This window comes from Onychomys torridus, chromosome 10, assembly GCF_903995425.1.
Source record: "Onychomys torridus chromosome 10, mOncTor1.1, whole genome shotgun sequence".
Classification (NCBI taxonomy): Eukaryota; Metazoa; Chordata; class Mammalia; order Rodentia; family Cricetidae; genus Onychomys; species Onychomys torridus.
The window spans coordinates 12,279,916-12,304,876 of NC_050452.1; the positions used below are offsets into that span (position 1 = coordinate 12,279,916).

General features: G+C 42.8%; 1 protein-coding gene across 2 annotated transcripts in view; it reads left to right on the top strand.

Moving 5' to 3' along the window:
* Meis1 (Meis homeobox 1) overlaps positions 1-24,961 on the top strand; it is a 138,434-nt gene that overhangs the window by 61,296 nt on the left and 52,177 nt on the right. For both annotated transcript variants that reach the window (XM_036201359.1, XM_036201360.1), the window contains exon 8: positions 16,405-16,550. In XM_036201359.1, coding sequence (XP_036057252.1) covers positions 16,405-16,550 — 146 coding nt within the window. The remainder of the gene's footprint in view (positions 1-16,404; positions 16,551-24,961) is intronic.

Below are 24,961 nucleotides of genomic sequence, written 5' to 3' on the forward strand. Positions count from 1 at the left end.
TAGCTAGCTTGTCTGTGTTTCTGTACTCCTCTCCTTGGGGGGAAGGGAGACAGTTCCTCTTGTGACTCAAAAAGATTGAGAAAAATCTAAAACAAAACAAAAAACCCCCAAGTTCCCTTTGAGCCTCCAATCCGCCCCATTTCCCTCTTCTCAGGCTGAACAGCCTGCCATGTCTGCCCAGTGTGAACCTCCAGTGTCAAGAGTCAGAGGGAAGATGGCTGCTGGCTTTGTCATCAACAGGTGTTCAGATCTCTGACGTGGAGAGATCCTGGCGATTCTAGAATGAGGCTGGACAGTCAGTCCACAGACACAGTTTTTACTTCATTAGTGGCTTCACCCAGGCCCCCAGAGTAGGAAGGGGTGTGCTCTGGAGGAGTTTCCTTCTCTGCTTCCACCTTGTATGTGGAGTTCGGGTTTTTGTTTTGTTGTTGTTGTTGTTTAATAGGATTTTTGTCCTTGCTACCTGGAGGTAAGTTGAGGCAAACTCTTGCAAGGTTCTGCAGTGCGGCTTTCAGGAGAACTAAAGCTGGTAGGTAGCTTCCCATTCTTGTGGGTTTTCTGGATCATCAACATTTAGCAGTTGTCCTCTTTGTCCATTTCAAGGTTTTCCCAGTGAACCGTCTTTACTTCCTCTGACTCAGGTGCACTTAAGCACCATCCCGCTTCTTCCTTCCCTGCCTAGAAAATCAGATAAGATTCAGGGGAAGTTGCAAAGCTGTGACTGCCGGTAGGGATGAATGGGGGAAGGGCAGCTGACACCCTGGAAGAGCTTCTAGAGGTCAGGGAAAGGCCGGGTTGGACCTTATCTCATCTAAGGAGGTTAAAAGGGAAGGGTGGTTCTGGAGTGATTAGGGGGTTAGGCTGCTGTCAAACCAGAGTTCAAATCTCCAAAAGATCTGTATTCCCTTATCTGCAGCAGCCTGGTCCCAGCCCCATCTCTACCCAATGACAGAAGACAGCTCAGAAAAGTGCTCCTTAAAGGTATCTGGTTTCTCAGCAGCCCCAGTCGGCAGTAAACAGGTTACTTCTGCCAGCTAGTAAAACAGTTTGAAAAAGGTGTAATGAATCAAATTTGATTGTGTGTTTGTCTTTCGGGGTTGGTTTAGGGAGACAGGGTTTTCCTAAGTCTCTCATGACTTCAAACTCAAGGGTTTCTCTTGCTGCAACCCAAGCATAGGGATCTATATACAAAATGCACAGCTTGAGGACTTTTTTTTTTTTCTTCTGAGACAGGGTTTCTCTGTTGAACAATCCTGGTTGTCCTGGAACTTGCTTTTGTAGAGCAGGCAGGCCTCGAACTCATAGAGATCCGCCTGCCTCTGCCTAGTGAGTGCTGGGATTAAGAGCATGCACCATCACTGCCCCAGCTCAAAGATTTTTTTTTAAAACATAGGGAAAAAAATGAGTGTTTGCGTTTTTTCCATGAACAAATGAATTTTAACTTATAAAGTTTTCACAAGTATTATTTTATCTAAGATCCTTGCCATATCTAGTTCTATGACCATTTGTGTTAATATTCTGACCTGCCCCTTGAAATCCTGCACACTCAGGATACCCTTGGGGGTCCCCCGTGCAATATATCATAACAATTTGCTTTTAGCTTGTCTGTCAATCTGACTACCCAGACAAAATCTTCTTACACTTTCTCCACAGGATACACCTTTCTTCTGGATAATTGTTTACATGACCCCAGGTGTATAAAGTAACCAAACATTTTCTAGTAATATACCACATAAGAAATGTGTTCTAAAGCAATTTTGCATAGTCATAAGATGGATGAGTCTGGGGGTGGGGCTCAGTGGAAGGGTGACTACCCAGAAGGCTCTAGCTCTAGGTTCAATCTTCAGTACCACAGATGCACACACATGCCCTAGATGTTTTTAATTACCTTTACATAAATAATTAAGTTGTGGCTGAGTATCTGATAACATAGGGAACAGAATCTTCAACAACTTTTGGAACTGATTGATATTTCTTACTTTATAATCACCAATGCTGAGAAGGCTATTTTACACAAATATGTAGTATAAAATAGCAGAAGTATGTTTAGGACCATTTCAGAAATGCCCCTATTATTAGAAATTATCTTCTAACCTCACATCATACTTTAGACATCTGTAGTTTTATATTTATGTCTTTGTGTGTGTGTGTGTGTGTGTGTGTGTGTGTGTGTGTGTGTGTGTACATACACATACATGCACCACGGCAGTGTATGTAAGTCAAAAGACCACTTTCTGGAGTGGGTTCTCTCCTTCCACCACGGGACTTCTGGAGATGGTGTTTACATCATCAGGCTTGACATGGAGTGCACTACCCACTGAGCCATCTGGCAGGTCCTCCTTTTCTTTTTTAAAATGAAAATCAAGTTATCAACCCAAACAGCAATTTTTAAAATGAAACATAATACAATCCAGAGATAGACTAATCTGATGCATGCTGAGGAGTGGTGGTAGGAAAAAACTGTTTCTATAGGAGCAGAACACTGTGTGCATACTAAAAATGCTACAGTTTTTAACAGTGATCTTGAGTCTGAGCAGTGTTTTAGGCCTCATTCTCTGTGAGTTTTCTTTTTACAAAGTGTGCTTGTTGGGAGTTCCAACCAAGGCTGCAGTGAAGTTGCATAGTCCACACAGCTAAGTACTCCTGCAAACACCTGAGATTCATTTCACATTGAGTTTGAATACATTTTTGATGATTCTGATGATTAACAATTTTTTGGTTTGTTTTTTACAATCCCTACATTGAGTCACATGATCTCATCGGGTCATGACCTACAATTTAAGAAGCTATGATCCAGATGAAGATGGAAAAACTCATTTTTCTGTCTTAAAGTCAGAACTTTGTCCCTGTTAGTAAACAACCCCTCTGTCATTAACAACAGGATAATTTATTGGTTAACCTGGTTTATGGGAAAACTCAAAGCCTGTGCCGTGGTCCTTTTTGTATGTGTTTTTACTTTCCCACGTTTTAGTTATCCATACTTCAAAATAAAAAACAAAAACAAAACAAAACCATAAAGTGGAAAGTTCCAGAAATAAACAGCTCATAATTCTTAAGTGAATTTTATTGCAACCTACTGTTTATAGTTGTTTAATTTCATGGTTAGTCACTGTTATTCTCTTCTGGTGCCTACTAAGTTGAGCTTTAGTATAAGGATGTATGTATAGGAGAAAACACGACATACAGATTTCAATAGTTCCTGGGCTTCCGGCAGCTACTAGGATGCTAACGGAGCCTGTCTGGGTTAGGGAATACTGGACTCTAAAAACTTCTCACCATCACTGGCTCCAGCAGCTGCCTGCTTTCCTCATGGGCTGTTTAGGCAGCTTGGTTACTTTTCTCTGAAGCACACTTACTTACAAAGCTCACTTGAAGGTTCCTTGAGAAAAGGAGCGGCAGGGCAGGAAAAGAAAAAAAGAAAAAGGAAAAGAAGCATTGATAAGAGAGCGGTGTCGATATTGGAGAGAGATTTGGCACCTAGGAATGTAAGCAGATGGGAAAAAGTAGCAGAGACGGCGGTCTAGAAGAAGGACTTAGATTAGTAGCCTCTCCTCGAAGAAAGTCCCCAATGGAAAATGCAGAAGCACCCACTCACTGAGCTATGCCACCACTGCCCTGCGCGGTGGTGAACATTTTTGAGAATATTTTTGCCCCCATATGCCTAGCCAAGTCTAAGCCGCAAATACAACTGCCAAGTTCACTGTTTGCAGAGGCGCAGAAGAGAGGCTTGGGGCTGGGCGGAGCAGCACGGGTGTGGAGATGACGGAGTCTATCTGAACCCTCATCACTGACTTTGATACCTGCCAAGTAGGAGTGAGATAAGGTACAAGGTGAGGCGACTCTAAGACCCCTAACAGCTAGGGGTGAGATGATTCTGCTTTTTTGCCACAAGCCAGTCAGTGAGTCTTGGTGACTGACTCAGAATGAGGCCCGGCAGGTGAGGAACGGTCTTCCTCACAAGAAGCGGCCAGATCCAGTTCCCCTGTTTCTCTTGGGGGAGGTGTCACCCAACACATTTCTGGCTGTATTTGTCCAGAGGGAAAGATCCTTTGTAATCTCATCAGGAGAGTGACACCCTCGGACAGGCAGCAGGGCAGCTCCGGGCTCCAGGATAACATAAGGAATGCACTGCATCTGAGTGGCTAGCTAACAAGACCGCAGGCACCTATGTGCACAAGGAAGTGGGAGTGGCTGGCTTTATCTAGCAGGCTCATTTTACCCTTACCTCTGTCCACCGAAGTAAAGTTGCCAGAGTGCACAATGTGCTTATTTTGAAAGGCGCTCGAGCACTTGTCCCTAATTAACTGAGTCACTAGTATGAGTGGCACTACAAGTCCACAAAAGAGCTAGAGCCTCCTTACTCAAAAGGAAACAAGCTTAGGTACAATAATAGATGCATGCTGGGAATTCTCTGCTTTTGAAAACTGTCGAACCTTTTAGGTGGTGGCTTCACAATAAGAGAGTCCTAAGTTTGTTCTTCTTTTAAAAATCTTTTCACTTAACCTCCTTCTCAGCCATTTCTTCTTCCTCACTTATATTTAACACACTTACTATCTCAATTCTCTTCAAACACCTGCTGCTCCCTATTTCAGACCTTTGCCCGAGCTTACTTCGTAAATAGTCTAATTGGACAGAGTGACGTCTCTTCTCTCCCTATCCATCCTGGGTATTCCTCTGCCTCAGATTTTTACCCTGGGATCCTTTTCCTTGTGGAGACCTGTGCTCTCATTTTCAGGGCTCCATCTTCAGATGGCTGTGTCCCTGTGCCACCCCCCCCCCATGCTGACATCTTCCCTCAAGACCTCCTGACCACTAAGAACAGAGTGAAAAAGCATTAGGGAAGAAGAAGAAAGCACCCAGTTGTGCCTTGAGGGCTGATGTCCAGGAAGCTAGAGGCACAGGGTGGAGTTGCAACACATTAGGCAGCATGCTATGGAGGGAAGAGAGGGCACACACGAGGAAAAGCTGCTACAAAAGCCATGGCATCCTGGCTTCTCTGTGTCGCTCCAGAATGATGTGGTCGGCGCGAACAGAAATCTTTTTAAAATGTTACAACTTCTAGAGATGTTTTCGGTGAAGATATTTTGAGGCTGTAATACGTTCTGTCGTACACGACTATAACAAATATTTTAATATGATTTGAAGTCAGTAGACACATGAGTTATGCTTCTGTGGTGTGTGTTTCTGTTTGTGAAGGCCCTGAAGCAAAGCATGTAGAGGGCTGTTTTTCACTATGCTGACATTCCCTGGTGTAACTGCTTCTTGAGTTCTTATTTATTTATTTATTTAGTCTCTTTATCATGTTGTAGTTTTACAAATCTTTCAGCCTGCAATCTGTGAGGCAGGAAGCAGAGGAGAAGGCTTTTAAGGGTCCTCTGTATAGTAAGCATGGCTCCTCTGGTCCTGAGCTTTGCCACGTGTATGGTTCTAACTTTAGTGTTACACAGACCGAATTATGTAAAAATCACTAGTGTTTAGCTCTTCCTGGACCCTACAATGTTGGTTTCCTACTTTTCAAGAGTATTTTATATACCACAGATAAAGAAGTTCTATCATTAAAAGATACACACATACATACACACACACACACATAAATGCACACCTTCCTGATAACCACTAAATATGTGTGTATGTGCACACACGTGTGCCCATTGTTTGCCTGTATATGGGATTCCAAGTTTGATAATATTTTCCCCATTAAAAATATATTGACATGGCTGCATAGAGCCTTCTAGACCTTCATTAACACATAATTTACACACTTGGGGAAAACATTCCAAGAAATGGTGTGCTTTACTAAGTTATCTTTACACAGCTGAGGCCTTGGTTCTCAATGTGCTCCCTCAGTGGCTGATCCAGAACATGTTTTGAATGGCTTTTCTTTCACATATGTAAGTGTGTTCAATTGGGGGTCTTTCTTGTAGCGTGCTTACATCTGCAACTGTCCAAAATTCTATTAAGAAGTTCTACAGTTTTTGGAAGGATTCTCCATGATGTTCTGTTGTTAAAAAATGCTGAACAGATAAAAAAATGAGTAAAATCTATTTTTTCTTTATATTCATCATTGTTATTTGTCTTGTGTATAGGCAACTAATTTGCTGTTGTTCCCTAAGGGGCAGTAAAGTAAAAAAAGACATATTAGATTTCCAAAAAAATAATATTCTTGTCTCAAAAGAACCAATTACAATGATTCAAGAGGGTGGGGGAAGCATTGAAAATGTACTTGATTTCTCAGTTTCTGTGGCATCTGCCCATAGTGCTTTATTTCAGTGAACACCAACACATATAAATGTACTATATTGTGACTCAACCTTGAGTACATGGTAAGTACAGATTCGAGCAACTTCAGTGGACAGTTTTATATCCTATGACTGTAGAGAGTCTGCAATCTTCATATAATCCTGCCAGACACACTTCGAGATTTAGGAATGTTTTTTGTGTCTGTGTGTTTCACAAAAATTCGTAAACATTTCCACTTGGGACCTTAGCTATTTGGTTGGTCTCTTTCCACATTTCTTTCCACATTTCTAACCCCATTACATTTTATACATTATTTGTGTTGACAGTGGAGACTCGTGAAGTGATAGATGCTTAATTGAATGTGTTATTTATGCCAAAGAAGTAATTCCAAATTTATTTCAACATGCTGGCAATCCCCAACATACAAGCACCCAAATTAAGACTGACCTATATATACCAACGGATGTTCTCTGACTCACATTTTCACTGTATTACATCCACAGGATCATTCACAGTGATGACAATGTCTATAAAAAAAAACTTGGCATATTCAGAAATACAGCTTCCTAAATATGGTCAGGAATTAAGGGGAGAGGGTAGTAAAATTGGGAGTTTGTATATGAGGTGGTGGTGATGAGATCTGATGATCAGTTTTGAAATGCACTGGGCTCTTGTGAGAACTGTTTAGATTGATTCTAAAAAGCCAACTTTTCCTTTATTATTTTAAATATGTAATTTATTTTTATTTTATATGCCTTGGTGTTTTGTATGTATGTCTGTGTGAGGATGTTAGAAGCCTGGAAACTGGAATTACAGACAGGTGTGAGCTGTCATGTGGGTGCTGGGAATTGAACCCGGGTCCTCTGAAAGAGCAGCCAGTGCTCTTAACCACTCAGCCATCTCTCCAGACCCCCTTCCTTCCTTTACCTGAAATTCTATCATTTAAGGAGTCAGGCTGACACATCTTCCTTTATTTATTTCTGGCTTTTGAGAGATCTCATGTAGCCCAGGCCACCCTAGAGCTCAAAAGTAGTTGAGGATGGACCTTGAACTTCTGATCCCTTGCCTCTACCTTTCAAGTGCTGGGATTACTGGCCTGTCCCGCCATCCCCAGCCGCAATCTTACTGTAGAATCCTTAATACTTATAGGAACTTGAGGATGGTGTCAGCCATTCTTTTATATGTGACTGGAACCTCCCCAGGATGCAAGGGTGAGCGCTTGGGCCAGAGGGAGATGATTAAGGCAAATTCGGAGCAGGCCAGGTGTAAGCAGAAGAAGAGCCTCCCTCAAGTGCTGGAGCACTTAGGAGTTCCAGGGAAGGGTGCTAGACAGTGAGAGAGACACGGAAAAGGAGACGCCAAGGGCAATTGCATCGTTCAGCTTTTGCTAGTTTGCAGAAGTGTGAAAGGAAACAGACCTTCTCCTCAGGCTGGTACTTGACTTCCTGTGCCCAGGACCCCCAGGCCGCTGGGTGTTTGCTTGATTTAATGCATTGCTTTGCCTTTACTGAGCTGACCTTGGATCCCAGCAACAGTCTTAACTTGCACCGCTGTGGAAACATGTTGTTCTGAATATCCAAGAGGCCTAGTTACCGATTCCTGTTAGCATGCCAGGTGTCTAAGTTAGGTTCTGTTTGAATGACCTGGTTGCTTTCCCAGCCCTTATTTCCCCTTTTAACTTTTAAGGCTTTACTTCTTCATTTCCTGCGTGTTTGTGGATCTGCACTCACGCATGCCACAGCATGCATGTGGCGCTCAGAGGCCAACCTGTAGGAGTCAGCGCTGTTGACAGTGGGACTGTGAGGCTTGGCAGCTGGTACAGTTACTCCTTGAACCATCTCCCCAACCCCACCCTGCATTCTTCAACCCTAGTTTGGAAGGGGAGAAGATGTGAGATTCACTAGAAAGAGACACAGTGGAGTGGAGGTTTGGTTGAGGAAATGTGTGTGATATTCTGGTACACAATGGAGAAGGCCCTGACAACTCCACAGACTTCCCCTGGCAGGTCAGAATTCCCAGAACCCTGGGGACCCACAAGGCTATCACTCTCGTTCCTCCAACTGTCCAGTGTCATTGGTTCTGCTACTCCAGTGAGTTCCTGAGGCCTATGGGCCTGCTCTTCCTATCCTATAGTGGGAATGGTGTCTTCTGTCCTCTGCCCTCACCTCTCTGTTCTGTTCAGATTTCTGTTGAAGTTCTCTCTAGTCTAGGTCATGCACTCTAGGGTTTTTATTGCTATCTGATGAAGCACATGAGTTTGCAACTACATATTTATCACTGTGATTACGCTGTTTAAGCTTCTGTGTCCTCCGATTGGAAATTCTTGCTGATGCCCTTCATGGTGTGTGTCCCATTCATGTTCTAACCGTGCCTGTCTTTGCTTAGCTTCCAAGACAGGGTGAGCTGGGGCTTGTTCAGAGTGGTAGGACTGCAGATGTGCCCTTTGCCACTTGTGCTCAGCACAGACAGGGTCCTTGGGCTGAAGTGGGAGTGCGGTGTCCTTTTGTTAACCACAGTGACAGTATCAAGAGCTGCAGGGAGTGATAGGTTTCTAAGGGGGGGTGGCGGTCACTTTGAAATGAAAAAGTGAGGTGTTTTCTGCAAGTGCTGAGACATTATCTTCCTCTTCTGCAGTATCATGAGTCTGCTAAAGGGTGGGAGAAAACTGAACTCTGTCCACAGTCGCTAACCCATTCTCGCCATCTTTTAACATATGTATGTTCACCTACAAAGCTGAAATCTTGTGACCAATTTCAGGAGAGGCAAACTTTGGTAAACTTTAGAGATATTTCTGAGTGCCAGGAATATGTGTATTTCGAGGTGATTTAGTTTTTGTTCCTTCATTGTAGCTTTGAGTTGGGGCCTCACCATGTAACCCTAGCTGGTCTTGAATGCATTGCCCCCCTCCCTCCATTTTCAGGTGTGGTAAATCCAGTGCGTGCCAGTGGGCCGTAGCTCAGACTCTCATTCTTAGCACTTCCTGTCCTGTAAGTTCCATTGGTGTGTCTGTACCACACACCATTTGGAAAGAACATGCTAGAAATTGGCTCAAGGGTAGCAGGTGTCCATAATTAACTCCTTATCGCATCTTTCACAAGAATCATCTCAAACTTTGAAGGAAAGTTGTGGGTTGGCAGACCCTGCTTTGTTTCCTTGCTTCCCATTGGTCAACTGGGAATTACTGTGAACTAAGAACAAGGCAACATGAATCACTTGAGTTTGAGCAGAATTATAGAAGGGAAGACAAGAAATTAACAGAATCCTAATCAATGTAAAACACACAAGTTAATCTTTGAGTTTGATTATCATCTGTTTGTAATATTAGATTCTGATTAGAGGATACCTAAAGTATACTTTGTTCCTATTTAAAACATAAGCTTGGCATGGTAACACAGAATTTTAATCCCAGTACTCAGAAGGCAGAGGCAGGAAGATCTCTGTAAGTTTGAGGCCAACATGATCTAAATAGCAAAGTCCAGGACAGCCAGGGCTACATAGACTTTATTTCAAAACAAAACACAACAATAACAAAAGTACTAAGACTTAAGCCTTGGGATATGCTTTGATATGTCGGCTGAAACTTCTTCCCGCTGACACCCAAGACTGAACCTTTGCCATGCAGGTCTCTACCACAGACACTGAGTCCTCAGACAACCCAGTGCTGAAATATTGCTAAGGCAGGTGAACGGAATGCTGGGGGAACATTGGTGCTATTTCTTGGAAAAGCTAAGAAAAGCTAAAGTCTCAAGAATTTTAGATTTCTAACAGTTGTTAAAATGGAAGTTTAAGACCAGGACCCACTTGTCTGCTAAAGACAATTGAATTTCTTTACTACAGAAAAACTAGAAAATAAATAGAGACTATTCATATTTCAGTAGGAAAATAAAGAGGAAGAAAATAGCCCTTGCTTTATCATTTAATGTTGAACTCAGGAAAACTGTACTAACCACAAAATCCTTTAGTTAGGTAAGACATTTTAAGTGACAATTACAGGAAGCACTGGCCTGTTTCTGAAGGGCTGTGGCAAGCATTCGCAAGCATTCTAACACTGACTGTACGGCTGTTCTTTGCCCATGAGGAGCTTTAAATTCTGAGAACACTTTGTAATCCTGGAGAATGCATATCTCTTATGCTTTCTACATTATCAAATTTCATGAGTGAGGATTTTCCAAGACTTTTTTTTACTCATGTATGTCTTGAAAAGAAATGTAACAGGTGGAAATCAAAGTCATGCTTTCTCTGCACAGTGTAAAAAATTTTTTTCACCACACACCAAAGCACATTGTTCCCTTTACACTGTGATGACTCCTGGTTCAGAAACAGACACAAGGATGACTTGGCCCCTGCTGTAATGAGGTCAAGAAGCCATGTCTAAAAGTTGGTGGTCTAAAGTATGACATATTGGGCAGCTGGGGTGGATATGTAACGAAAAATAAAAACACCCAGTGTTGGGTCAGTAAGTCAGCCACAGTCCAGGAAATGCTTCGTGTAGCAGATAGCGGTAGAATGTGGCCTTAAAGGTCACCAAGAAGCTTGCCACAGTGCTGGAGGAAGGAAGAGAAGCCTACTTCATTGAAAGAACTAGCCTAAGAAACCATGAAGAGCTGAGAGCCACAGAGTGCCAAGAGAGAGCTTCCCACAGGCTCAGGACCAGGTTGTCGGTGCCTGAGCATACCGAGTCTTGGCAAAATCTTGGCTGAAAACACACTTGGGAAAGAGGCTGTGCCAGGCTAAAAGCTATGACCTTCATCCTAAGGGCAAAGGGTACCATGGACGGTCTGTGAGTGCCGGAGGTAATGATCAGATGTGTAATTCAGAAAAATGATTCTGGCGGCCCTTGGGCATTTGAAATGAAGACAATAAATACAACTCCTGAAGATCTCTGAAGTATTCTCGCTTGTTTCTGAGGAAGAAGTATTTGTAAATTTTGCCATTTTTCCTCTTAACATAACACAGATGCATTATTCTACCTGGCTTTTGGGAAATTGGGTACCCCAGGATCTAGAGAAGTGGATTTGGGGGTGAGTTTTTGCATTTTCTGATACTCCTGGGCACCAGGCACACTTGACCACTGAAAAGAAACCTAACCTTTCCCTATTGATGAGGCATTTGTACCTGTGACTAGGGAGGCTGGAGTCATCCTGCTGAGGAGGACCTTTTTTTTCCCCTTTGTAGATTTACTGTGGAAGCTCCAAGAGAAAAAAGGAAGCTTTTAATGTTCTGCTCTGTCTGTCCACAGTCACAACATATGACAATATGACAGTGATCCCCTCTGCAGGAAGATTTAGCCATCTCCAATTGGTTTTGAAATGACCATTTAGACCATTTTCTGGACAAAATAGAATTTTCCCAAGTTGAAAGCTACAATACCAATGACATTGGTTATTGAATCTAGGTACCTCCGAGGACAAGACACTGTTATTCCTAAACACTACAAGAGAAGAAAAGTAAAGGAATAGCATATGGCCCCAAACTATGGGGTCTCCACACAAAATTGTAAATGAAAATGTTCTCGAATCTATGCTTGTCTGGTAACTTCCAGCAAAACAAGGGGTCCCAACCTCACACTTCTGTGTGCCCTGCACTTGATAGTCCACTTCCTTCATTAGGACTTTCGCCTCTATCACACGCAACCCACTTTATTTTTACCTGACAGTCCACTGACGTGTGGAGTTCCCATCAGTTGTGATGTAAATCTTAGGCTCTTTTTTGGGTTTTGTTTTACTTCCCTTCCAGTAGGTTTTGGGGAATAGTAGTCCTAGGAGGAAAGGGGAATGTAGTTTTAAAAATAGGGGTGGGAAGCAGAGCTTGGACCTGTCTGTAGAGGAATTCCCTGCTGACCTGGCCACTGTGACCTACTGAATGGTCTGAATACAATAAATGCCGCTTTATCCTGCCTTGAAAGGCAGGAGATAGCAGAGTCTAAATGCCTAGGCATGCTTAAATAGAAGACTTGGGATGTTTGAGTTCAGTGGGTTTGAAATCTGAGCTCTCTGGCAGCCTGGGAATTGCCACAGGTCACCTGCCTTGCTCCACAGAGATAGGCCCAGGTCTCCCCAGAGACTGTCCACAGCAGAATTGTAGTACAAATCCCTTTCGTTGTTGGTCGGCTTCTTTCGCTAGACCATGGCCTATAAAATTTTGTAAAAACAATCCTTAAATATTATTTGAAAGGGCAAATGGCCCACGCTGAAAGGTTTGACAGTTTGACATATAGTGCGTGGTTTTGATAGCTTGGAAACTGCAAAGTGTGGCCAAGAGTCTCTCCCTGCTTGTTAGAAGCCTGGTGTTGGTGGACTAGTATCTTTTTGCTGTGCCGAGTTCTTTTGCTTCTTGCAATCTGACAGGCAATGAGTCTGCTTCAGTGATCTTCAATCCTTTTAGATTAATCTGTGAGAGAGCAGAAGAGCTAGCACCTTCGAATGCAGCGTCCAAAAGCACAGAGCCAGGTACCGCCAATTAATCAGAGCCAGGAAGAATCCTCTGGAGTCTTCTGTTAGCATCAGGGCCTATGCCCAGAGAGTCACGTAGGTGAAGGAAAGAAAGGAATGTGAGCGGCCTGACCCCCTCTCATCAGAACCTGGGAAGTTGCAGGGAGCGGATTTCTGCATTAGAATATTGCATACGTGCAGCAGTCTGCACACAGGCAGCCATCGCTGCCTCTGCATAGCCAAAGGCCATTTTCAGGAGCCTCTGGCCCCTCAGTCACTGGCCTACTGGTTAATTGCCACACGGACTTCATGACACATGGGCAGATAATATGACATTTTCGGTTTCTGTCACTAGCAAACGCCACAACGTTGCTTGCACTAGTTGCTAAGAAGCTGTCAGAAACCATTAGCAGTTGGCTAAAGTCGCCCTGTGGCATTTCCTCATAGCATCAGCAAAACGAGCATAAATCACCCACTGGAGCCCACTGCTACCCTAATGAGGCCGTAAGCTTGTTTATGGAGTAGCATCATTTTTATGATTATTTCCACCTTTTCGGTTTGCCTTCATTTGGCGGCAGGAGAAGTCAGCACCAGGAATGAAGTCGCTGCTGACATTTTACAAATGGGCTTTGGAGCCGCTGCCTGCTGCCGCGTGGTCGGCCGTGGTGCTCCAAGTTTGTGTAGTGATCTTAAAAATAAAAAAAAGGAAATAAATCCTCCCGAGACCACAGCGAGGTGACTGTATCAAATTGCTGAGTGAATTGAAATGCTAAAGGTACAATTGACCATTTAGACTTCTCCTCTGAGGTCGAGACGCTGTGAGATCAATTTTCAATTCTAGAAAGTGGAAGAGGTTAAACAATTTATTAAAATCTATGAAAGTGTTTGCTTTTAGAATACTCTGTTTTATTATGCTCTTCTCAGCCCCCATCTTCTCTATTTCCCTAACCGTGTTGGGAAGGAGCAAGGTTTATTGTTTTAGGCTTTCTGAACATGCACCAGTATTTACACTGGATTGAAAGCATTTGCTTCCAATGAAAATCTTGTCTTAGATTACAACCCAGCAGTGTAATTTCCCTCCCAGATGGGAGTAAAGTAGCTGTATTTGCCTAAAAACAGTAGGAAGAACAAACTGTGCATTAAGCCAGGGCTGTTTTTGGCTTGAGCTAATGATGTAACAGAAACCTTTTATTCAGGAGAGGTCACTGCCAGGGACTGAAGGGGTGATCTGGCTCCCGCCTGAAAGGCTTCTCCATTGTATCTACATAAGTCTTCACTTAAAAAATTCTGTTCCTAATGCTTCTGCTTTCATACAGCAGAAATAAACAGGAAAGGTTCTGGGGAGTGTTACCCGTGGAATGCAGAAAGCCTCCCTCTCCTAATGGAGTATATAATTCAGGTGCCCTCAAGGCACGCTTTCAGGAATTCTTTTGCCCGAGGTAATGGGAAACTAAGGCTGCTTGAAGGCCTTGATTATCTATTAATGCACAAAGCTGGAAAAAAGTCATCTCCACTGGATTATGGTAGATATTTCCATAAATTATCAATGAATTCTCTCCTAGGCAGGCACTAGGCATTGCTTGCTAAATTAATCTGAAGGGGTTTGAGGTGGATAAAAAGGCTATTTTTGTGAAGGTGGAAACCTGTCATGGAGAGGTGGGGAAAACAGTATTGTTGGGTTAGAAGCTTTTCATTTTTAATCACTGATCGGGTCATATGTTTCTCTTACTTGGCCACCCTCTGCATATCGCAAGCTATTGCAAATTTAAATGGTGTGGAGTTGTTTTCTTTTCTCATGTTTCTTTAATGAATTGTTATTTTATGTGGTGAACTGCTTCTCTGTAGAAGAGCTTCCTTAAATACTGGACTTTCAAAGAATTTATTAGGCAAACCCAAGGGGACTTCTCATAAAGCACTTGGCTATGCAAATAAAGAGCAGGCAGCATCAACTTAGGTGTGTGGGTATCTGGTTCACCGGGGACATCAGTGTATCCAGCCATGTGCCCTTGAAACACAGGACTTTCTTCATTAGTTGGCTGATGGCTTTGGAGTTGGGGGTCTTTGTGATCTGTTCTAGGCAGAGCCCATTCTATGAGGCCAGGCAGCTCTCACGATTTTATAGATGTTAAATGCACTAAAATGAAGAATTTTTCTCAAAGTCTATGTTACAAGAGGCTCTGCCAAAGCTCATGGTGTGGTGAAGCTCTACTAAAAGTCAAAATGTTGGAGTCCATCTGCTCCACCCCATGGATTTCATCTCAGGATCCATCAAGGCAACTGAGAAACACTAGGGGGGAGGGTCACTTTTCATGATACAGGGGTGAGGAGTGGGTTTCCTGAGAGAACAGTTAAGAAAAGTTGAAGACTTACTTGCAATGTAATTACTATAGGTGATTAGAATAAGCAAAATCAAGACAGAGATTTCTTGTTGCGCTGAGGACCTAGAGTAGAAACATGCAGTGGAGTTGGTGAAGCCAGGAAAGAAAATCTGACGAGTTCCAACAGGTAGTTATCAGGCAAATTGTATTACCAAAGCGTCAAGCTCTTTGGACCATAGGTTCCCAGTGACTTTTTTAATGGGATGAGTGTGCCCTGGGGTGTAGTCATTACTGCATTTCTAAGCCTGGTCACTGTAGTTCTTTATTCTGGGCCCAGATCAGTCCATCCATTTCTAGAAGTTCCTTTCTAGAACTCAGAGACAGGCCTCAGGTAGCTCCCTGGTGAGAAGATGATGCGTCAGAGGGCAGCTGATCATCAGTGTATCTATCGGGTTTAGTCCTGTGTGGTTTGTCCTTCAACTTTCCTGCAAGGAGCAAAAACAGGGATTTCTAATTTAGATCTTGTGACTTACTTTTGTTCCTGTGATTATATGAGCAACACTCTTTTTCTCATGTTGTCAAATATGGGATTATTAAAGGAAAGCTGTATTATCATTTTATTGAGTCACAGAGCTGAAGTATTTCCTAAAATAAACAATTCAAGTGTTTATAACAAAACCAGCAGAAAAATAGGATCCATTAGAAATATGTTACCAGGTGACATCTCAGTGTGCAATACTTTAAGAAGACATTTTAGAAACAGCCCAGATTATTAGTGCAATACACTTCTAGCGTTACTTTTATTTTATTTCAATAGTAATTATTTCTGAATTAAAAAATATGTCAGAGGTTTTCCCATACCAAACTTGATGCTCTTGCTACACTAAGAAAAATTTTATATCTTCTTTGAAGCATTCTATGGCAAATTGCTTATGTGATGGATTACCTGCATTTCTCCATCCTACTCCAACCAATCTTAAGATAGATCACCTGTGGCAGTAGTTGCTGTATTAATTGCATTGTCTCACCAATTGACGTCAGTGGCTGTACATGGAGTTCAAATACCCAGACAGAGATTCCCCAGTAACGGTGCCACCACAGGGCACCTCCCCAGTAGAGGTGTTGCACAGATTGGAATAATTACCATGGCAACAAAGGCACTCCAGACATGGCTGTTTCCCTCCATTCCTTTTGCACTTAGCACTGATCTTTGGAAGACATTTTTCTTTTTTAGACGTGATTATTTTTGAGCTGAGACCTTGTTCTTTCTCTTTGTCTTGGAATAAAATTAAAGTACCGAAGAAACTAGTAATCATTTAACTGCTCTTTTGGTTTTGTTTGTATCCAAAGGCATTCTATTTGAATAAAGTCTGTTAAGGTAGCATCAGTCAAAATTTGATTCACTATGTTTGCAGGTGATGGCTTGGACAACAGTGTAGCTTCCCCCAGCACAGGTGACGATGATGACCCTGATAAGGACAAAAAGCGTCACAAAAAGCGTGGCATCTTTCCCAAAGTAGCCACCAATATCATGAGGGCGTGGCTGTTCCAGCATCTAACAGTAAGTGGACTCTAAATGACATATGTAAACTAACTATGGACAATGAACCAGTTTTGATAGAGGAAAATGATCCCCCTGGACTTCATGCATCACTGTGTTCCCAGTATTTAACCAAGGGCTGATGACACTTACTTCCTAGACCCATACCCTAAGTCAGGAGCTTCATGTGAAGTTCACGATGGTAATTTTGTTAATTTTTGTAAGTTATAAGGCTTGGTAATCCCTGAGTACTTGTGATTTTAAGTATTATATTAATGACATTGCTTTTCAAAGTGACTCTGAATTACTTGAGTTAGTAACTAAGCTTTCTAAGAAGAAAGTAGAACCCACCCCATAGATGATATCTGTAGTGAGTGCTTTAATGGACCTTTGTAGTGAATGGTCTGAAAACTTGTCAACTATATTTTGATGGCAAGATGATCATGCAGTGTGCTGTCCAGCGGCTTGAATGGACCCTTCCATTATGACAGTGCAGTGAATCGGAGCCCCAGTGAAAGTTGTCCCTGCATTTAGAACTGTAAAGGAAAACAGCAATATAGAGCCAGCTCTTCCTGTGCAGTCCCCTGGGACTCTTCAAGCAGAGTAGCAGTTTATATTGTCTGTGTGAGTACTGCTATTTCCACTGCAGGAATTCTGGAGATGTGAGAAACTGGAGACTCAGGGCTTTATGCCAACAGGGGATTTGTTTGGTTTGGTATTGTTCTGAATGAATTTCATGCTCACAATATTTATAATCACAATATTTTGGTGGATATTTTGTAAGTGTATGTGGATTTAGTGACATTTAAGAAAGAAGCCAAAATGAAAAGTTATGAATAAAATAATATTATGAAAATCAGTAATATTGTTTCAATATTATGGATGAATATGGACAGGTTGAAATAGAGCTACAAGATGAATGGAGGTTATGAATTTGTGACTTTGGCTTCAATAGACTCACTATTTTAAACTTAGGTTACTTTTCTTAAAGGCCTTTTGCCCTAAACATGGAAGCCCGGAGCCCGGCAGCTCTCACCCCTTGCCCACTGTTCCAGCCATGTTCCTCATGAGTGGTTCTGGTCTAAAGGGACGTGCGCAGCAGTATCTAAAGGCAACGTTAATTCTGCTGCTCTGGATAGGGGCTGTGCCTCCATTGACACTCAAGGATAGAAATTAATCCCTATTCTTCAGCCCTGGTGAATGAAATCAAAGCTGAGAGCACTACCAACAACTGAAAACAATAGTTTTCTCTTCTTTCATCTGAACTGTCCAGGATCCAAAACACGGTCTAGACAATGTTGAGCATTCTGAGTAAAGTCCAGGAGTTGGTTAGGAGTGGAGGCTACTGGTTTTAGATGCCATGATTGTGACAACATATTGGGTTTCCTTTAAGTCTGACCCTGGTCATTACTTATCTGAAATTCATTTCATTTAGATAAATGTTTTGGGATCTGCCTTTGTAACTTACCATCTGATGATTGTCAACCGCTGTTGCATTAGAAGGGAGGACTGTGGTGTCCAGGGCCTGTGATGAAAGCATCCACCAGAGAAGAGGTGACAATCCGCCAGGAGTGCTCATGCAGGGATGCTGGAGTTCTTCCTGAGAGCCAACCAGTAAGAGTGCAAACAGGATGGCCCTGAACTTCCAACCAAACTACTGCTATCTCGTATCTCAACAGAAAAAAGAAATAGCCCCATCTCCCATCTCAGCCAGAGAAGGAACTTTGGGGAGGGCTGATGCTGAGATGGCCCTAAATAAAATATAATCTAATATTGATTCAGACAGAATCAGGAGAGTCAGGGACGAGCTATGTAACTCACCTGCCAGTTTCCTCAGGTTGTACCCTTATGAAGAACCTTGCAGAGAGTGATACTGTCTAAAAGAAACAAAAATCAGACACCAAATCCTTCCTAATAGCACGGTTTTACCTAAAGCACAATGCTTATCTGAGCTGTGTGTTACTGGGACAATTATAATGGAAATTACTCAGGAGCTGTGTGGTTTCTGGAGGCCTGGGTCACTGTCCTGGAAGCGAAGTCCACTCTCCAGGCTTCTGGGGCTTTCTATGAACATCTGTGGAAGTTGCATTGAAGTTTCTACCAGGGATTTCCACACCCTGACCACTCCATTGCCATCTACTCATATAGAAACACCGATCATAGCGATTTCTCAAAAACCAGTTAGTTACTCTGATGACATCATCTGAAGGCAAAGCTAAGGGATGTGGGATTTTTCACCCCTTTCCTTTTTCAGTGAACATCCTCCCACCATCCCTGTAATGGAAAGAGCAAATGGATTTCCATGTTCAAGAAATGCCCTTCCCTTCTTTTGTTATCCTTACAGAAGAAATGTCTGGGAAACTTAAGCAGAGTCACAGTTAGGAGCTGATTCCAGTAAATTCTATGGAAGAAAACTGTCGACTTGAAAGAGTATCGCTACATGTTAATACTGAGCCCATGGTATCTTGCTTCTAGAGGAGCAGCTCTTTAGAGACACTTCCTTAGGAAGACAGCCACACATTGTAAACGATGATGTCATTTCTATGTGATTAATATAATTTATCTGAAAACTCCATTCGAAAATCTTGCTCTTCATAAAAGAGCGATCGAAACTCTGGCTAATTAAAAATGGCAATGATCATTTATTAGCAAATTGTAAGTGAAATTTTCTTAAATACCAAAAGGCGTAGTCTAAAACCTGGAACACCTTGTAGAAAATAAGTTGCTAGGGTTCCCCCCCCCCCCATTCTTTTAAAATAAACGGACTGATCCTTCTATTGAATTTGTTCAGTTTAAAAGCTGAAAAGGCTTTCAAGCATTTGTGTATCAAAGGCATAGAAAAGGCTTTGTACCCAGCTGCAAGGGAAGGAAACTGCCTTGGTATTTAGTTAGCCACAGGTAGATTTAATCCGCAGTCCATGTTACTAGTCCAGAGAGCTAACGGCTGATTCTTGGACTCCCGGACTCTAGCCGTCTAACCTGTGCATTCCTGTGTATAGAAAACAGAAGAGCAAAGGAGACAAGTCTAAAGCGGGGCCGGGCCAACTATGGAGTGAGCAGACTTTTCAGTGCACCCTCTCAATCCCCCAGCTTAGACTTCCTGAACATTTGTCAGTGTCGCTAAGTAGGGAAAATCTCTTAAAAGAAACGATTCCCTTCAAGAGAAAAGGATGAGTGACAAGATTTAGATGGTTAATAAGAGCGAAGAGGAAAGGACATAGAAGCCTTTATTGATGGAGATGCTTGTGTTTGCCTGAAGACAAAACATTGCACACACTTACAAACTGTCTGATATCTATGGGACTTAGGTCACCTCAAGATATTTCCCCCCTTCCAAGGCATACCCTCACAGTAAACAGCCTGCTGTATTTGGGGACTTCCCCTGGATGTGCTTGGCAGCCCACACTTTTGTTGACTACGCTGTGTTATAGAGATATGTCAGGGGACTCCTGGACTAAGGAAAAGTACTAAATACAACGTTTCAGGTTAAAACCAAGAGTCTTTGTTCTTCTTTGGTTTCCCTGCCCGATCATAGTGCATTTTAAAATATAATTTAGATAGAAAAGTGGTTAATGAGGGTCTTATTTAGAATGTGAAGTGATTGTGCTTTCCTGCCTGGAGCCTCTGTGTGTCCCAGGCATCCTGAAAGCTGAGGGGAAGTGGAGATCTTGGAGATCTTGGAGATCCAGACCCAGGCGGTGAAATCTCTCAAAGGCCAATGCTTGGCTTTAACTGGCAGCCAGACTTCCCAACTCCCAGTCCTTCCATTGATCTGAGGATGCTCTCAGCTTAAGCCTTACCAACACTGTTTCTGAGTAAAAGACATGTATTTCCTATGTGTGTTTGTTTCCTTCATTTATTATTTTGTGTGTGAGCATCCATCCTGGAAAATATTTTTCATATGTGTGTGGGCAAATTCATGCCTCAATTTCTGATTTACAAGACTTTACTCTCACGTGGATACAGCCAGTGTGAGGGCTTGTAGAATCTTCCAGGTTGAGCACGGTGTTTCCATAGAAACACTATTAGATGAAAAGTACCCTGCGGGTCTGCCACTCTACGCATGGAGCAAATGGAATTGGACTGGGAATTGATTGCTCTAGAAGAGACAGATGTTGTCCATTGGTTCTGATCTTGATAACAAGGTCCATTGGAGAATCTCAGTGTCAGAGTCTTGCTAACAGTTCCAGAAGTGCTGATCTCTAAACACTGCAATTAGTTGTTGCAGTGGGAAAGTTCTAATTGATGTCCCTATGGCTCATTCTGTTGATCAAGGTAAGAGAGGGGTCAGCAGGCAGGTCGGTATCCACACAGGGAGCTTTTGGTGACATTTTCTTTTCTCTTCACATTTTTATTTCTTACCAGTGACTATTCTTAGCCTGTCGTACCAGCTCTGAAGGAAATAGGGCAGTTTTTAGAAGGCAGAGAGGCAGGTCATCTGTATTTGTGAAAGCTTGCTTGAGATGTCGGTCAGGGTAATATGAAGAACTGCAACAATATGGTCTAAACCAACCTCAGACCACTTTCATTCTTATGTGCCTAGCCAAAGGAAGTGGTTTGTAGTTATAGCAGTTAGATAGGGTGTGTACGTGCGTGCATGCGTGTGTCTGTGTATGTGTGTGTGTGTATCTGTCTGTCTGTGTGTGATGTCTAGGTGAAACCTTGGGTGAAGCCTTGCCTTGGGCTAAGCCAGCCCCCTACTACTGAGTCATATCTGTAACCCAGAATTTTAGTTTTCTTTTTATAACTTTCAGCAATCTTCCTGCCTTAGCCTCCCAAGTACTGGGATTATAGACATGAGCCATCATGTATTATCTGCAGATATTAAACTGCTATACTTCAACACTAGTAGGGAGGAGTGAGAGCTTTTCCTTCCAGATGTCCATGGGCCACATTTAAGACCAAGTCTTTTCAACACAGAGGCACATCTTTGCAGTCATTCCTTTCTCCTGTGGACTTGCCCTTCCTCTGACCAGAGCTCAGTTCTGCGGGCACTAACTCAGGCTCAACCGGCAAATCTCAAGAGATGGCTGCTGCTTTAAAGGCATCATATTCCACCTCCGATTACATAAGAACCCTGACTGCTTCTCATCCAAGTGGGAATCATCCATCTCAGGAGGAAAATGGAATGGATTATTTAATTATTGGAGGAATGGGAATGCCCTAATTATTCTGTGGTATGCATCATATAAACTGTGTTCAGTCATGAAGATAGAATGGGGGGCTAACAGATTCTGGGGCAACTGCCTTCTTTTGCTTAGGTAGTTACTGAAATCCTAATGGATGGGTGATGAATTTTCTTAGGTCAGGTAAACTGAAAGGCTACAGCTGGAGTTCTTCACCCAGAAGAATTGGAGTTAATACTGATGATCATTGTGAATTAGAAGATCAAAGGGGACCGCACAGTCCCGTCTTCAAGTTCTTGCCCCAGAGGCCATTAGTGACCCGGCAGAGCCCTCCCCCAGCCTCTCCCCACCTCTTCCCATTGCCTGTTCTCTCTTGCCCACTCCTTGCTGTGCCCCTTTGACCCGGGGTAATTATGGGCTGCTGATGAGGAGACAGAAAAGGAAAAACAATCAAAAGGGAAAACCCAAGTGCAACTTCACAACAGGTACACAGGTCTCTGATAGGAGGGTGTCCCATGCTCATTTCCAGCTGCGACGGGGACATTTGCTGTGGGCGGTTAATTCACTGATTTCACCCTTGCTTGTCCCTTCTCTGGGCAACTTTTTGTAGGGTCTAGCTAGCAATATTTCTGAAATTTTCTTTCATTCCCAAAGCTTAGAAAGGAACACATAATATTTGGTTTCTTGGCAAACACTTCTTTGCCTTCCTGGATTCTAGGAATCAAACCCAGGGCCAGCACATGCCAGGATGAAGATTTAGTTTAAATCAAGTGTCCATGTGAGCTCACTTTGTTGGGCTGCTTGTGGCTATGCACATGACTGAACGAACCCTAGCCACTCCTCAGACTTCAAAGCCCATGTCAGCAGCGTGGCTGCCTTTTTATTCCGATTAATGACAATGTGTTTTCTAAAATAAAATATTAAACTTGGTCAATGAATATGCATGCAGCCACTCCTCCTCAATTTAGCTTTTAGAGAAATTAAATTTAAATTGGGATACCACGTGTCCATGTGTGAATCTATCTTTTTTTTTTCTAAGATAACTCAATCTAGTCTTTCGGAAGTCTGGTTTATATAAGCCCAACTCATCAGCTTCTCAGGGGTTGAGGGTTCAAGAAGTCAGCAGTGGTTGCAGAAGCCATAATCCAAGGACTTCAGTATTCCACAGACACGATAAGAGCATTGAAAGGCTGAGGGAGCCCGGATTACTAGAGAGTATGGGACATCCTGGGCTACATTGGGAGAACCTGTCTCAAAGAAGTCTGACCAACTAACAAACAAAGCAAACAGAAAAGATAAGATTCCTGGAAGGTACTTTGCCCCAAAGAATAGAGGTTCAACTAAGGGAAACTGGTTGGTTTTGTTTTTGAAAGGTAACTTTTGTATGCATTGCTTTACATTACTTTGGACTGTTTGGAAAGAAGTAAAACTATATGTCACAAACTAGAATGCTGCATTTGACATAACTGGTAACATCCTCTTCATACCTCAATCTGTGACTATGACTGTATACACATGTTTATTCTTGTAATATAGTTGAATGTGCATTTTTCTGCAGGATAAAAATCTCAAACCTTTGCCATACTACCAGCCATGAGGAAAAGTGACTCATTTTGCTTCTTTGAGTCTTTTAAATAATCATGTTCAGTTACCTAATTTCTCCATTTCTGTTTGTCAACCTGTTCACATCCATTGCTGCAAATAAAGACCACAACCCAAAAGCAACCTGGAGAGGAGAAGTTCTTCGCAGAGGGAAGTCAAGGCAGGAAGTCAAGGCAGGAATGTGGAGGCAGGAACTGAAGCAGAGGCAACAGAGGAGTGCTGCATCTAGGCTTGTTCTTGGGTTTATGCTTAGTTACCTTTCTAATACAGCTCAGGCCTACCAGGATAAGGATGGTACCACCTTCAGTGGGCTGAGCCATCCTACATTCATTAGCAGTCAAGGAAATATCTGCAGATGAGTCCACAGGCCAAACTGATGGGGGCTGTTCTTCAATTGAGATTCCCTCCTTCCAGGTGTATGAAGTTGGCATCCAATAATAGCTGTCACACAGCCCGTGCCAGCAGCCAACCAAATTATGGAGACCATATTATAAAGGCTTTTTTTTTTTTTTTTTGGTCACAAGCCCTCTTGATCATGACCGAAGCTTACTAGAGTTATACCAAATGACTTGAGGTTGCAAACTTTATTTAACTGACGCTTCAGTTGAGTAATGTAATGAATGGTTGTTTAGCTTTCCACCAAAATGATTGCTTCTAACGCTGGCATCTCTGAGCACAGGGGCTCAGGCCTGGTCTCAGTGTCAAGCTCACAGTACAGCCAGAGATGGTGGCTCATGCTTGCAATCCCAGTAGCTGGAGGCTGAGGCAGGAGGACAGAGGATTTAAGGCTAGCCTCAATGAGCTGCACAGCCAGACCAGCTCTCAAAAATGTCACCTGCTGGGGAAGGAGCTCAGTGGTAAGGAAGCTGCTGGGCATAGATAAGGACCTAGGTTCAACCCTCAGCTTTTCAAAAACACGAAGCCCCAAATCCACACAACAGCAGCAACCCTCCTCCATTCCCTAACCCATACCGGAACCTCACCCAGCAAAACAGGGAAGGAATTCTGAAGAACTCATTGGGATCCTCAGACTCTTGTAGGCCAGCCTCTGGGGCCGGAGGGGTTATGCAATGAAATCTTCTGACATTTCAAAGCCCCTTCAGCCCTCGCTTTCTGGAGGTACAACCCAGTGCCCCCACTCAGCAACCACTGCACAGTGGCCGTGGCTTCCAATATAAGATGTGTGATCTAAAGACAGGCCTTTATATAACTTTGATGTGCATAAACATTAACACCTTAAGTTAGTTTACAGTTAAAGGAGATACAAATGACCTGCTTTTATATTGACTGAAATAATGTTAATAGAGATTTTTGCTAACTACTTGGATGTGAATGTCTCGGCATTATCTCTTCAGGAAAAAGGAGTAAGGCAATTTATCCCAACTTAACCCTTATTGGAATCTGCTGTTTGGGTCTTTGTATCTTAGTGGTCAGCTGTTATTTTATTGTTCCTGGAGTCCCTGAACCACCCAAGAGCTTTCATTGTCCTAAGACAGAAATGACCCTGAGAATTTGGTGCCTTAGGAAGTTCTGGAGAAACCCAGAGGCCAGGAAGGTCATCTGTTCATGTAAACACTTTCTAAAAAAAACCCACAAAAATCATCCAGGCCAGCTTACAACAGTTTAGGAATAATTCTGACATTCCAAATGTTACAGGGGAGGAACTCCACAGAATTGAATTCACTTAAAAACAACAACGAGAGA